General features: G+C 41.3%; 2 protein-coding genes across 12 annotated transcripts in view; both read left to right on the top strand.

Moving 5' to 3' along the window:
* LOC590371 (acetyl-CoA carboxylase) overlaps nucleotides 1–12,911 on the top strand; it is an 83,909-nt gene that overhangs the window by 23,395 nt on the left and 47,603 nt on the right. For all 11 annotated transcript variants that reach the window (XM_030988069.1, XM_030988060.1, XM_030988064.1 and 8 more), the window contains 10 exons: nucleotides 36–209; nucleotides 1,241–1,332; nucleotides 1,940–2,009; nucleotides 3,179–3,342; nucleotides 3,751–3,901; nucleotides 4,428–4,531; nucleotides 5,582–5,809; nucleotides 6,372–6,566; nucleotides 7,225–7,315; nucleotides 7,784–7,930. In XM_030988069.1, the coding sequence (XP_030843929.1) occupies nucleotides 36–209; nucleotides 1,241–1,332; nucleotides 1,940–2,009; nucleotides 3,179–3,342; nucleotides 3,751–3,901; nucleotides 4,428–4,531; nucleotides 5,582–5,809; nucleotides 6,372–6,566; nucleotides 7,225–7,315; nucleotides 7,784–7,930 (1,416 nt within the window). The remainder of the gene's footprint in view (nucleotides 1–35; nucleotides 210–1,240; nucleotides 1,333–1,939; nucleotides 2,010–3,178; nucleotides 3,343–3,750; nucleotides 3,902–4,427; nucleotides 4,532–5,581; nucleotides 5,810–6,371; nucleotides 6,567–7,224; nucleotides 7,316–7,783; nucleotides 7,931–12,911) is intronic.
* LOC115924982 lies at nucleotides 7,984–12,513 on the top strand. Its single transcript, XM_030988071.1, has 2 exons — nucleotides 7,984–9,016; nucleotides 9,681–12,513. Exons 1-2 carry the CDS (start codon nucleotides 8,686–8,688, stop codon nucleotides 11,834–11,836), a joined length of 2,487 nt encoding a protein of 828 aa, XP_030843931.1. The 5' UTR covers nucleotides 7,984–8,685; the 3' UTR covers nucleotides 11,837–12,513.

The raw sequence follows: 12,911 nt of genomic DNA, 5'->3' as shown, positions 1-12,911 counted from the left end.
CTTTTTAATACTATTTGTTTTTCGTATTGACCCAGGCTGCTGTAACCCTGGCCAAGATGGTAGGCTACGTGAGTGCAGGAACAGTGGAGTACCTCTACAACGATGAAGATGGAACCTTCTCTTTCCTTGAGCTAAACCCCCGTCTCCAGGTGGAACATCCCTGCTCAGAGATGGTTGCTGGGGTCAATCTACCAGCCTTGCAGCTTCAGGTGAGAGGGAGGGGCATCGAACATACCTGCCAACCCTTACAAATAATCTGGAATATTCTGATTTTCTGGATTTTTATTAAGTTGTTGTTGTTGTTTTTGTTTGTTTTGATTTTGATATTTTTTTTTTTAGGTTCAAACTACTGGGTAGTCATTTAATCTGTTAAAAAATATTCATACCTTTTGTAGACGTTCTAAAATCGTACCCACGTACCGGTATTCTTTCGCACATATGACTTACTGTACAGGTAGTCCTAACGTACATGAATACTTTGGTGACAGAAATTGTTAGTTACTAAAGATACATATGAAATGGTCATCACAATTTAGAAATGTTACATATATGTTAATTCTAGATATGCCGCACATATATGTAGAGGTGTTGTGGACGAGTGGATAAGTCACCGGACTGTGGATCACAAGGTCCGTGGTTCAAGTCCCGCCGCAGCACTAATGTCCTTTGGCAAGACATTGATCTACATTTGCCACTCTCCATCCAGGTGTTAAATGGGTACCCGGTAGGATGCGAAAGCTAATGTGGTTAGATTAGCAAGTGTGCGCATGTAAAAATGACGCCTGGCTGGAATGCTCCCCAGGGAGTGGAGAATGTGCATACATTGTGTGCGGGTAAGCCTGAATCCTATGACCGGGGTAATAATATACTTATCTGTAAAGCGCTTTGTGAGGGCCTCTGGTCCTGAAAAGCGCTATATAAGACCGAGCTATTATTATTATAATCTCTCTGTGCCACATTGTATTTATCATGGGATAGATATACCAAAAAAGGTTTCAAGATTATTTAACTGTTTCCAATGAATCGGTGTTCAAGGGTTGTCATGGAGCTAATCTAGAACAGACATGGGTAATTTTGCAAAGCCATTGTGTTGCACAAAGCAATCCTTCCGTCAAATGGTGCCTACTGTTTGTGCACATTAGTGCGCATGTTGCAAATGAACAGCCTTGCAGAGAGGTGAAGAAAGCAACCAAATTGTTAAAATTTGCTCATGTTTTAAAAATATTTTTTACATTAACAGGTTGCAATGGGGATTCCCCTCAATCGGATCAAAGACATCCGGGTCTTGTACAGTGAAAGCCCCTGGGAAAACACGCCCATCAACTTTGACAAGTAAGTAGAGAGAGGGGGGAAGAGAGAGAGAGAGAGAGAGAGAGAGAGAGAGAGAGAGAGAGAGGGGGGGGGGGGGGGGGGAGGGAGAGAGAGAGAGATACAGTGGCAGATACAGCGAGAGAGCCAGAAAGAGAGTTAGAGAGAGAGAGAAGAAGAAAAGGGGGGGGGGGGGGAGAGGAGTGTAATAACAGATGCACAGACAGAAAGAGACAGTGAGAAAAAAAGTGGAGAGATGGAATATATTCAATAGACAAAATGTGCAGGTGTATTTAAGGAGAAAGGAAGAGAAGGGGGAGGGGGGGGGGGGGGAGGGGGGGGGGAGGGGGTGGGTGATGGGAAATTGGAACCCCTAGAAGGCAGGATTGCAGAAAATGAGAGAGGGAGAGACGGGGCATCGATAAATGAGAGGAGGAGTAAGGCTAAGATGATAAGAGTGAGAGAGAGAGATTTAAAAGGAACAACAAAATAGAGAAGATTAGGGTTATAGTATGAATTGCATTTGTATGGTCGATCACTGCTTTATGATTATGAATAACTGTTGGGAGATTGCTGCATATGTTGTTAGTGGAATGCATACTCACTTCTTTATTTCAAACGTTCTTTCCAGTCCTCCTGTACCACCCTCACCCAAGGGCCATGTGATTGCTTGCAGAATCACCAGTGAAAATCCAGATGAGGTAAATTATTTCATGTCTTTCTTTGTTCATTTAGGACATTCCCATAAACTACTTATGGGGGACCTTAATTCCACAAGCCGTGCTTTCAACCAAGGTCACCTCATCTTTCTATTGTAACGCCATATTCTGTTCACTTGTTATATTCATGTCATATTTGTAATGTGTGTTATGAAAGAAAGATAAATGAAACTTGAACTTGAACTTAACACCATTTCCTAACCGCGTTGAAACCTCTTTTCAAAGGTGTATGCATAATGCGCTATAGAAGAACTCTTCTGTTTTTATTATCATCCTTTGATAATAAATCCAGCAAACCTGTCTTAGTGGCCACCAATCTATAAAGACCACCTGTGTATAGTGGACAGGTATTTGGTCTCCCTCAAGAAAAAAATATGTATTATAGAACCTGTTTAGAATGGCCACTTCCCTACAGAAACCACTTTTTCTGTTTCTCTTGGATGACCATAACAGACAGGTTTGATTGTACTTCTAAAAGTATAATCTGCATGTCACTGATCGGATATTATGCTTTGCAACATAGATTGAAACATAGGTAGTGTTGATAACTTTTAGCATAGTCTTTGAATAATGTTTTGTAGATGATAATACCTGTGTCTTTTGCTTCTTTGGTATTCTGATTTCATAACATAGCATGTAGCTTTTACTTCTTTGACTTCATATGCTCTCTATATCTGTCTCTCTCTTTGACATTTCCATTTCTCTCTCATATTTCCATCTCTCCTCTTTTTCCTTTTCTCTCTGTATCTCGACTCTCAATCTCTATCTCTCTCTCTCTCTTTTTGTCTCATATTTTGTTCCATCTCTTTTTATCTTTCTCTATCTCTGTTTCTGTCTCTCCTTATCTTTCTCTCTCTGTCTCTCTTATATTTTTTTTCCATTTCTCTTTATCCTTTTCTTTCTCTCTCTCTCTTGTATTTCTATCTCTCCTCGTTATCTTTCTCTCTCTCTCTTCTCTCAATCTCTCATATTTCCATCTGCCCTCTTTCACTGTCTCATATTTCCGTCTCTCCTCTTTCTCTTTCTCTCTCTGTCTCTGTCTCTCGTATTTATATATCTCCTCTTTATTTTTTTCTCTCTGTGTTCTCAACTCTCTCTCTTAATTCCATCCCTCCTCTCTCACCCTCTCTCTTATTTTTCTCTCTCTACAGGGTTTCAAGCCCAGTGCAGGCACGGTGTCTGAGCTCAACTTCCGCAGCAGCAAGAATGTCTGGGGTTACTTCAGCGTGGCGGCTGCGGGAGGGCTTCATGAGTTTGCTGATTCTCAGTTTGGACATTGCTTCTCCTGGGGAGAGGATCGAGAAGTTGCCAGAGAGTAAGTCCATCCATTTTTCTGTGTACTCCATCAAACAATTGGTACTGAATCCATGAGGTTTCTGATAGGAGGGTTTCAAGGTCGCAGCTACAGAGATGCATCTTTATTTTTTTTTAAATTAAGAATTCAGTTTGTTTTAGTGTAGAACATTGACTGTGGAGCAATTATTTTTTACTGGAGCATGAATCATAAAAGTTGGCACAAAGCCTTCCAAATGTTGTGAAGAGTACCACTTTCAATCTGGACTTGAGAAATGGTGGAAAGATGCCCCAGATAAATATGATGACAACCCCAACCAAAGGAAACCATTGATAGGAACAACCGTCTAAATACTGAATAATCCTGGATCAAGTGAGTTACATGTACACGTAAGTTAACTGCATTCTGCTTTTCTTTTTGATTCATCAGGAACATGGTAGTGGCTTTGAAAGAGCTTTCGATCCGAGGAGACTTCCGGACGACGGTAGAATACCTAATCATGCTGTTAGAGACAGATTCTTTCCAGATGAATGAGTTCGATACTGCCTGGCTCGACAAGCTCATAGCAGAGAAAGTACAGGTAGGTCCTGGTTTTTGTAAAGCCTTCGCCAATATGTTGTTAGTGTTTATTGGTGAAGGCTGTTGAGTTTCGTATCTGCTCGTATAATAATGTTAATAATAATAATAATATTCTGTTCTTGTATAGCGCATATCACCATATAACATCCCTATGTGCTTCCAAAGAGCTGTGGAATTTATAACCCTAGCTTTAGCTTCGGCAGCCGATTTTGGCCCTCACGGCATTCAAGGAATTGCTTCCTACCAGTACCCACTTAACACCTGGGTGGAGAGTGGCAAATGCAGATTAATATTTTGCCAAAGGACATTAGTGCGGTGGCGGACTCCAACCGCGGACCCTGTGATCCACAGTCCAACGACTTCTCCGCTAGACCACAACACCTCTACCTCAAATACATATATCTTTCTGTTACTGTGTTCTCCAGGTAGAGACACTGGATCCAATGCTTGTCGTTATCATAGGGTCTATTTACATTGCTGTTTTTTCACCCGTTGAAACTCTTCTCTTTATCCGATTGTTTTCATAGGCAGAGAAGCCAGACGCAATGCTCGGTGTCATCATAGGGTCTATTCACATTGCTGATGCTTCCATCAATGAAAGCTTCTCCAACTACCTCGCCAACCTTGAAAGGTAAGTACAGTCGAACCTTTCTATAGCGACCACCCAAGGGAAACTCAAAAAGTGGTCTTTGTAGACAGGTTCCTTTGGTACATGTTTCAATGAAAAACCATTTTCAAGGGAAACAAAAAATGTGGTCTTTGTAGACAGATGGTCACTATATCAGGTTTGACTGTATCAACTTAATTCAGGGCCTGTCTTGTAAGCAGTTGCAGTTGATCAAAAATTAATACGCAACTTGATATGGATCGCATGGATCTTGAAATTGTTACACCCCCAAAATAAAAGTTTTGATAGCTGTTCCGGGTCGCGTAAAGGTGTTAGTATATATGAGCAATGTGCAAGTAAAAGAATCCTTTCAGTGTGTATACTAAAGATAAAGGATCTTTAATGTTTGGGATTAATTGGAGGACTTGCAATCCATCTGGATCAATCATAACTCTTTATCAGGGATGCCAGTTTTCAGGCAGTAGCCTGAATTCAGGCCCTGGCAAGTTATTTTCAGACCATAGTTAAGGCTTTTTTGTGTACAAAATTTGGAAAAAAAGCTCATTCTAGGTGATTTTCAGGCCCTCTAATCATTTATAACTTGCATCCCTGCTTTATAAGGCTGGGCACTGCCTGCGCCATTTCTCAGGGATGCCATATTTTAGGACCTTCCCTGGTTTCTGACAAACCGTTTTCCGTTAGAAATATATTTACATCAGTTACATAGTGTTATTATGATTTAACCATTGCCCTTACTGGTATTCCTTTACAGAGGCCAGTCATTTACAGTGTAGGATTATAAATTGCATGTTTTCTCAAAGGGACTCATACTCACAAAGACAGGTCAGGAATTAATGCCCCACTGCACTACTTATAGCTACTTGCGCTCCCTCTATAGCAAACAATGCTTAATCGGTGACCATTGGTCCCCCATGGTCCTCTTTTTCTTATGTTAATTGAGAGCTGATTTGATGAGATAACCACCTGTCAGTGACCATGCAGGGAGGTCTAATCCATCCTGGCCAAAGTAGTAATGCAGATAGGCTTTAAACCATTGCTCTGATTCCTTTACAGGGGCCAGGTCCTACCTGCCAGCACCCTAAGCAACAGCCGGGAGGTGGACCTCATCCATGAAGGCAACAAGTACGTCACTGAGGTCACACGACATGGACCCAACAGCTACCACCTGTGTCTTAACAAGTCTACCGTAGAGGCAGAGATCCATAGGATGCCTGATGGAGGTCTCCTAGTCTCCTATGATGGCAGCAGCTACACCTCGTACTTAAAGGAACAGGTTGATAGGTGGGTGTTTGGATCATGTACTCATATTGGCTGTGTGTACGTTACAGGGTTGTGAAGTGAGCAATAATAATAATAATAGGCATTTCTATACCGCCATCTATCTAGAAATCCTATTGCGGGGCGCATTTATTATTACCCTAGCTTTAGCCTGGCTGCCATTACAGCGCTCCAGCATTTCAAGGAATTAATTCCTGCGAGGTACCCACTTACCTCACCTGGGTCGAGTGTGGCAAATGAAGATTAATGCATTGCCAAAGGACACTAGTGCCGTGTCGGGGATCGAACCACAACCTTTGAATTTCAACAACTTTAGGCCAGATAAAGCCATACATAGAACTAGTCCAGCAACCTCTTCTTCCTTTGCAAATCACCACCATTATGCATCTGACATTAAAGTTTGTGTATACACAACTCATGCCAAGCTAAATCTTGTACATGTAGGTGATTGTCTTTCATAATAAGTGCGCAAGAAATGGTTTGATCTAAACTTCAATCAATGATAATCAATGATATCAATTATTTTTTAAATCACATTGCTTTCTCTCCTCTTCCGTTTCCATAGTTACCGCATCACCATCGGCATTCAGACCTGTATCTTTGACAAGGAGAATGACCCGACAGTCCTGCGTTCGCCATCGGCAGGCAAGCTCATCAACTTTGTGATAGAGGATGGAGATCACGTGTACGCGGGTCAGCCGTACGCAGAGATTGAGGTGATGAAGATGGTGATGAGTCTGAGGGTCAATGAAACAGGATGGTAAGCAATTGGTGGTATTGATGATGATGATGATGATGATGATGATAATAATAACAATTACGATGTTGATATTTGGCGGTGACGATGATAATGAAGAGGAGGAGGAGGAGGAGGAGGAGGAGGAGGAGGAGGAGGAGGAGGAGGAGGAGGAGGAGGAGGAGGAGGAGGAGGAGGAGGAGGAGGAGGAGGAGGAGGAGGAGGAGGAGGAGGAGGAGGAGGAGGAGGAGGAGGAGGAAGAGGAAGAGGAAGAAGAAGAAGAAGAAGAAGAGAGAGAGAGAGAGAGAGAGGGGGGGGTGTCACTAAAATAGAATTGTAAGAAAAAGAATAATTAAAAGTGATGATGATGAGATTGATGATATGGACAATGCTGGTATTGATGGTCGTGCTGGGGTTGGTGGTGGTGGTGGTGGTATCGTAGTGATGATGATGATAAGAATGTTGATAATGGTGATGATAATAGTAATAATGACAACATTTGTTATGAATATGATAACAGTAATGGTAATGATGACAGTGATGATGGTGGTGATGATGATGATGGCGGTGATGATGATGATGATGATGATGATGATAATGATAATGCTTATGATAATGATGAGGCATCTTGTAATCTGAATCATGTTGATATAATCATTACTACTAACCTTCTCTCACACAGCATCCACTACGTGAAGCGTCCTGGAGCTGTCTTAGATCAAGGAAGCATTGTGGCCAAACTAGTACTGGACGACCCAAGCATAGTTCAGAAGGTACTGTACATGTATTTACAAGCATTGATTAATATATTTATGCCTCCGCTACAAAGTAGCCGGAGGCATTATGTTTTCGGGTTGTCTGTCCGTCCGTCCGTCACGTTCTCGTGATTGCGTTATCTCAAGAACCCATTGATGGATTCCCGCCAAACTTGGGTCATGTATTTATCTTGCAGAGCCTATGAACTGACTAGATTTTGGGGTCACAAGGTCAAATGTCAAAGGTCACAGGGCTCATTATGTATGCAAAAATAGCTCGCTTCTGTATTGGTTTGTAAAATTGCTCCATGGCGGAGGCATCATTTTCGACTGCGCGCGGTCCAAGGTCTGTCTAGTTTCTTTCTTCATCTGACTACATGCATTACATCACATGTACTAGTACAATGTTCATACACATGTACATTTCAGAAGGGCACGTCATGTAATTTTGCTGTTATTCTTTATTTATCACCTTGTCTTTAATAGGCCCAGCTGTACACAGGGAAGTTTCCTGAAGCCACAAACCAGCAGACTGTGGGTCTGAAGCTCAACCAGATGTTCAGGAAGACGAAAGAATGCGCAGAGAACATCATGAATGGGTACTGCCTTCAGGAGCCCCACTTTACCAAGAAGGTGAGGTGATAACGTGGAATGCATCTATGCTAATTAGGCTGAGGATGATAGTCCTTAAACAGGGTTCGTACGGGTCATGGAAAACCTGGAAAGTCATGGAATTTTACTTTATTGCTTTTAAGGCCTTGAAAGTCATGGAAAATTATTTTTTCCATTGGAAAGTCATGGAAAGTCATGGAATATCAAAATTATGGACAACTATAGTATTTTCTCACTATACAAGTGAATAAATGGAGATATTTCAACCATTTTCTTCTCGTATTTTCTTTCATTCGTAACATACCGACTGATTGTACTTGTGAATGTGTTCACTATGATCGATGGATAAGCGCTGTGTACGTGGGTGTGTACGTGTACGATACGAACTACGTGTGTATGGTCAGTGTATGGCGGTACGGTCCACATCGCGCGCACATGGCTAGCTTGCGAGCGAGCTCGCTAGCGCTAGCTCAGTTCAGCAAGCTAGCGCACGTGTACGTGTGCAGTGTGTGTGTGCATATGATGATGGTGCCAACGCGACATGTGACACTCCAAGAACGAATGTAATGCCTCGATTGCACTTTGGCTTTGCATTAAATTGCGACCACTTAGACTACTACAATTTTTACACTTCTCCAATAAATGAGGAAAAAGTAAATTAGTAATATTTGTTTTTTAATTTTCATTATTTAAATAAAAAAGGAACAATACTGACGTGTCAACAAGGCAAATTGGCAGCGCTAGCTCGTTGACGATCTATATATCGACGCGACGGCATGTGTTTTGAAACTTTTGTGCATGTGTTGATTCTTCATGAAACGGAGTTGTTTATTTTCACAGACCTTGGAACTCGTCACGTGGATATTTTCACCATTACAAATTTTGTGGAAGTGATATTCAAAATGCCTGGAAATTGTCATTTTAAGGATGCTTGGTTAGAACACCCGGATTACCGTGGCTGGATTTTGAAAGAAAGTTCCGATCTGGGGACTGCTAGATGTGCTGTTTGTATGTGTAAATTCAGTGTCCGTAATATGGGCGAAGCAGCCGTCAAGAGCCACAAGAAGAGTGAAAAACACACAGCAAACCTCCAACAGCAACAACGTCGTAAGTGAGCATTTTTAATGTGAATTTTACCGATCCTTTATTGAGCATGAATCCAAATAATGACTGATAATAATTATATAAAAATGAAAGATTTGAGATTATTTAGCGATGCGATGTCACCTCGCAGGCATTGGTTACTGCTTACTGCGACCAGCCCGTTCGGGAGCGTCCCCGGCCCCGGGCCGGGCCGGCTAGGTTACTGCATGCAACAGCCCGAACGCTAACCCAGGGGGCTCCGCACTCACACGCCAGTGTTGTACCGGGCACTGTATGTGGACTGCAGAAAAAAAAAATAATAATAATTTACCTTAAAATTGACCCCAAAAATCATAAAACTAAATTTTGTACTTACAATTGGGTCCAACAGTTTGCTTGCCTTGAGAAGTATTTCCTCCTTTCTATTTCTTTAAAATATGTTTTTAAGGAATGAGTCAAAAATTAGTCCACTTGTCTTAGTGACTTACATCAATTGGCCAAAAGTTGCCGTGAATTTTTTTTTTTTTCCTTCCCCATACTGTCAAACGGTTGTCAAAATAGGAAAACGTTTATGCTTTTAATGGTCGTTTGAACGGCAGTTAAACGTTTTGACTCGGCCCTAAATCTTACCAAATGATGATATTTATATTTTATTTATTTTAATAGACATTTTTTTCTTTTCTCCTAGATTCTACTCTCTCACTCAAGAGCTTCTTCAAGGCAAAAGGTGCAGAAAGTTCATCAGTATCTATCACGTCTACAGATGCAACAACCAGTACTTGTGCGCCATCAACCTCTAAAGTGACAACTCCCATTCCTGTTGCTGCAAGAGAGGAAACTTTAAAAGCTGAAATACTCTGGTGTCTGAAAGTGGTGGAGGATCATTTATCATTTCATTCTTGCCAGCACAACAGTGAGCTCTTTCAAAGAATGTTTCCGGACTCAGCTATTGCTAAGGGTTTCACGTTGTCAGAAACAAAATGTCGGTATATGACGGTGTTTGGTTTGGGCCCATATGTGCAAGACCTCCTTTATGACAACATAAAACAATCAAACCACTATGTGATACTGTTTGATGAAAGCCTCAACAAGAAGCTCCAGAAAAAGCAGATGGACTTCCTCATAAGAACATGGCAACACAATGAAGTTTGCACTCGCTACTTGACGTCTGTGTTCATCGGACATGGTTCAGCTGTTCACCTCAAGGAAGAACTGAATAAAGTTCTGCACACAGTTGGCTTGGAAAAATTACTGCAAATATCAATGGATGGTCCCAACGTTAATTGGAAGATGTATGATGACTTTACGCGAGAGTACACTGCTGACCTGACCAAATCCATACTGAATATAGGCTCATGCGGGCTCCATATAGTTAATGGTGCTTTTCTGACAGGTGCCAAGGCTGCTGACTGGGAGGTGGAAAGCTTTCTATCATCCTTGTATTACCTGTTTTCTGATTCCCCTGCCAGAAGAGAGGATTATCAGAAGATAACTGGAGATCATACCATGCCACTTAAGTTTTGCAAGACCCGATGGCTGGAAAACCTTCCTGTTGCAGAGAGAGCAATCAGCATCTGGGAGAGTGTATGTGCGTATGTTAAAGCAGTAGAAGAGAAGAAAATCCCTCACCCAAAGAACAAGTCCTTTGAAACTGTTTCAAAATGTACTCATATAACTGATTTCTTAGCAAGACTGTACTTCTTCATATCTGTTGCAAAGCTGGTCAATCCTTTCCTAACAGACTATCAGACTGATGCACCAATGCTGCCCTTTTTAGCTGAAGACCTTACTAGAATGCTTGCATCCCTTATGCAGCGATTTTTAAAGCTGGACAGGAGTACCATTACTTCTCCTTACAAGATAATGCAGGTAGATGTTAGCAGTGAGGCCATTCAGCTGCCCTTGGCCAAGTTGGACATTGGATTCTACACTGAGAAGAAGCTGAAAGATCTGAAGGCGAAAAATATCATCAGTGAGCTGAAAGTTCTGGAATTTCGCACTCAAGCAAAGAAGTTTCTTGCTGCAATGACCCGGAAGCTCATTGAGCGATGTCCGCTTAAGTATGCACTTGTGAGAAATATAGGATGCTTGAGTCCAAAGAACATGGCAAAAGACAAAGAAAACTCCACTGCAAAGCTGAAGAGGGTGCTTAACACCCTTAGTGATGCCCACAGACTTAAGGATTCATGTGACGATATCCTAAGAGAATACTCAGAAGCATGTGATGAGGCATCAAGAAGTGCAGAGATGAGAGACTTTGATCCAAAGAAAGAGAGATTGGACTCTGTAATGTGCAAATTTCTGTCCGAGTCTCGCTATTCGACCCTCTTAAAGTTGGTCCGCATGTTGCTTGTCTTGTCCCATGGACAAGCCTCCATTGAGAGAGGTTTCTCAATCAACAACGAAGTTGAAGAGGACAATCTCCTGGGACACTCACTGATATCATTGAGGGCCATTTATGACCATATCAAGTATGTTGGAGGAATCAAGAATGTGACTATTGACAAATCAATCATGTTGGCTGCGTCTGCAGGCAGGCAGAAATACCACATCTATCTCGATGAACAGAGGCGTAAAAAGGAAAAGGAAAAGAAAGAAGGAAAGAGAAAAGGACTGATGGATGGTTTGGAAGAACTAAAGGCCAAACAAATGAGACTGCAAGCAGATGTGAAAAGTCTTCACACCTCAGCAGACAAGTATGCTGAGGAAGCAGAGTCACAAGGAAGATTGACTTGTATTTCCAAATCAAACAGCCTCCGACGTACAGCAAAGGAGAAGGCATCCCAGTTACAAGTAATTCAGAAACAGATTGATGAACAGCTGAATGCCATTAAGAATTATTAAAGAACTTGGACAGTTTGTTACCAATGCCACCAAATATTCAGACAGGTGCAATGTGTAGAGGGATTTCTTTCAAACAGCTACATGAAGATGTCTCAAGAAAAAACTCATTCAGAAATTATTGACCAGCTTAATGCTAGCGAAACAAGAATTCATCAGCTGATGTGAGTAGGCCTACTGTGTTTTGTTGGTGAAATCAAAATTGGTGATGGTATGTGTGTGAGTTTGTGTGTTGGTGTTGTTTTGTTTTCTTTTTTTTTGGGGGGGGGGGGTAGTTACCTTGTACATGCAAAGGAGAGCTATTGAAGGAATCATGGTGGTCCATGAAACCAGGAACAGGCAATTTGTATTCTTTAGAAGTGAAAATTGCCATTAAAAAATGGACAATTGTTGATATGAATACATGTACAGTATGTGTAATTGTAAGAATATTATATAGCAGTGCATATCGAATATGATGAAAAAATAACATGTAATTGTAACAGATGAAATAACTAGATAACAAAAGCTGCCTTTCTATTAGTAGACTTGAAACATGCACTTTGCTTCGCTTTGATTTGAGATCAAATTTTCAGTCTACCGTGTAAAAAAAATGTGTAAAAGTCATGGAAAGGTCATGGAATTCTGGCTAGAAAAGTCATGGAAAGTCATGGAATTAAATTTATGAGAAAGAGTATGAACCCTGTTAAATGTTTGTGATGGTGGTGACGGAGCTAGTGATGCTGGCGTTGATAGTAGCCATGAATATCAGAGTGACGCTGATGATACCGGTGGTTGGTGAAATGGTTCTGAGTATGGATGCTATGATGCATACATGCCAACTGTTCAGATTAAAGAGGAACATTCCTCTTTTTGGGAGAAGATAATTATCATTTTAATGCAGGTGTTCCTCTTCCTATACAAATTTGTCTGTAGTATTGAATAGGAGAGCTAGGATTGTTCCTCTTTTTTTTGAAAATAGCATAATTTGTACAGATTTTCTGATTTTCAAATGTTGGCATGTATGTATGATGGGGACCGTGTTGGTTATCATGATAGTGTTTATGTGGGTGATGATGAGGACAATAGTGGCAATGAT

This window comes from Strongylocentrotus purpuratus, unplaced genomic scaffold, assembly GCF_000002235.5.
Source record: "Strongylocentrotus purpuratus isolate Spur 01 unplaced genomic scaffold, Spur_5.0 spur5_scaffold_17, whole genome shotgun sequence".
Lineage (NCBI taxonomy): Eukaryota > Metazoa > Echinodermata > Echinoidea > Camarodonta > Strongylocentrotidae > Strongylocentrotus > Strongylocentrotus purpuratus.
The sequence above is the reverse complement of the archived record's forward strand: the minus strand, read 5'-3'. Positions and strand labels throughout refer to the sequence as shown.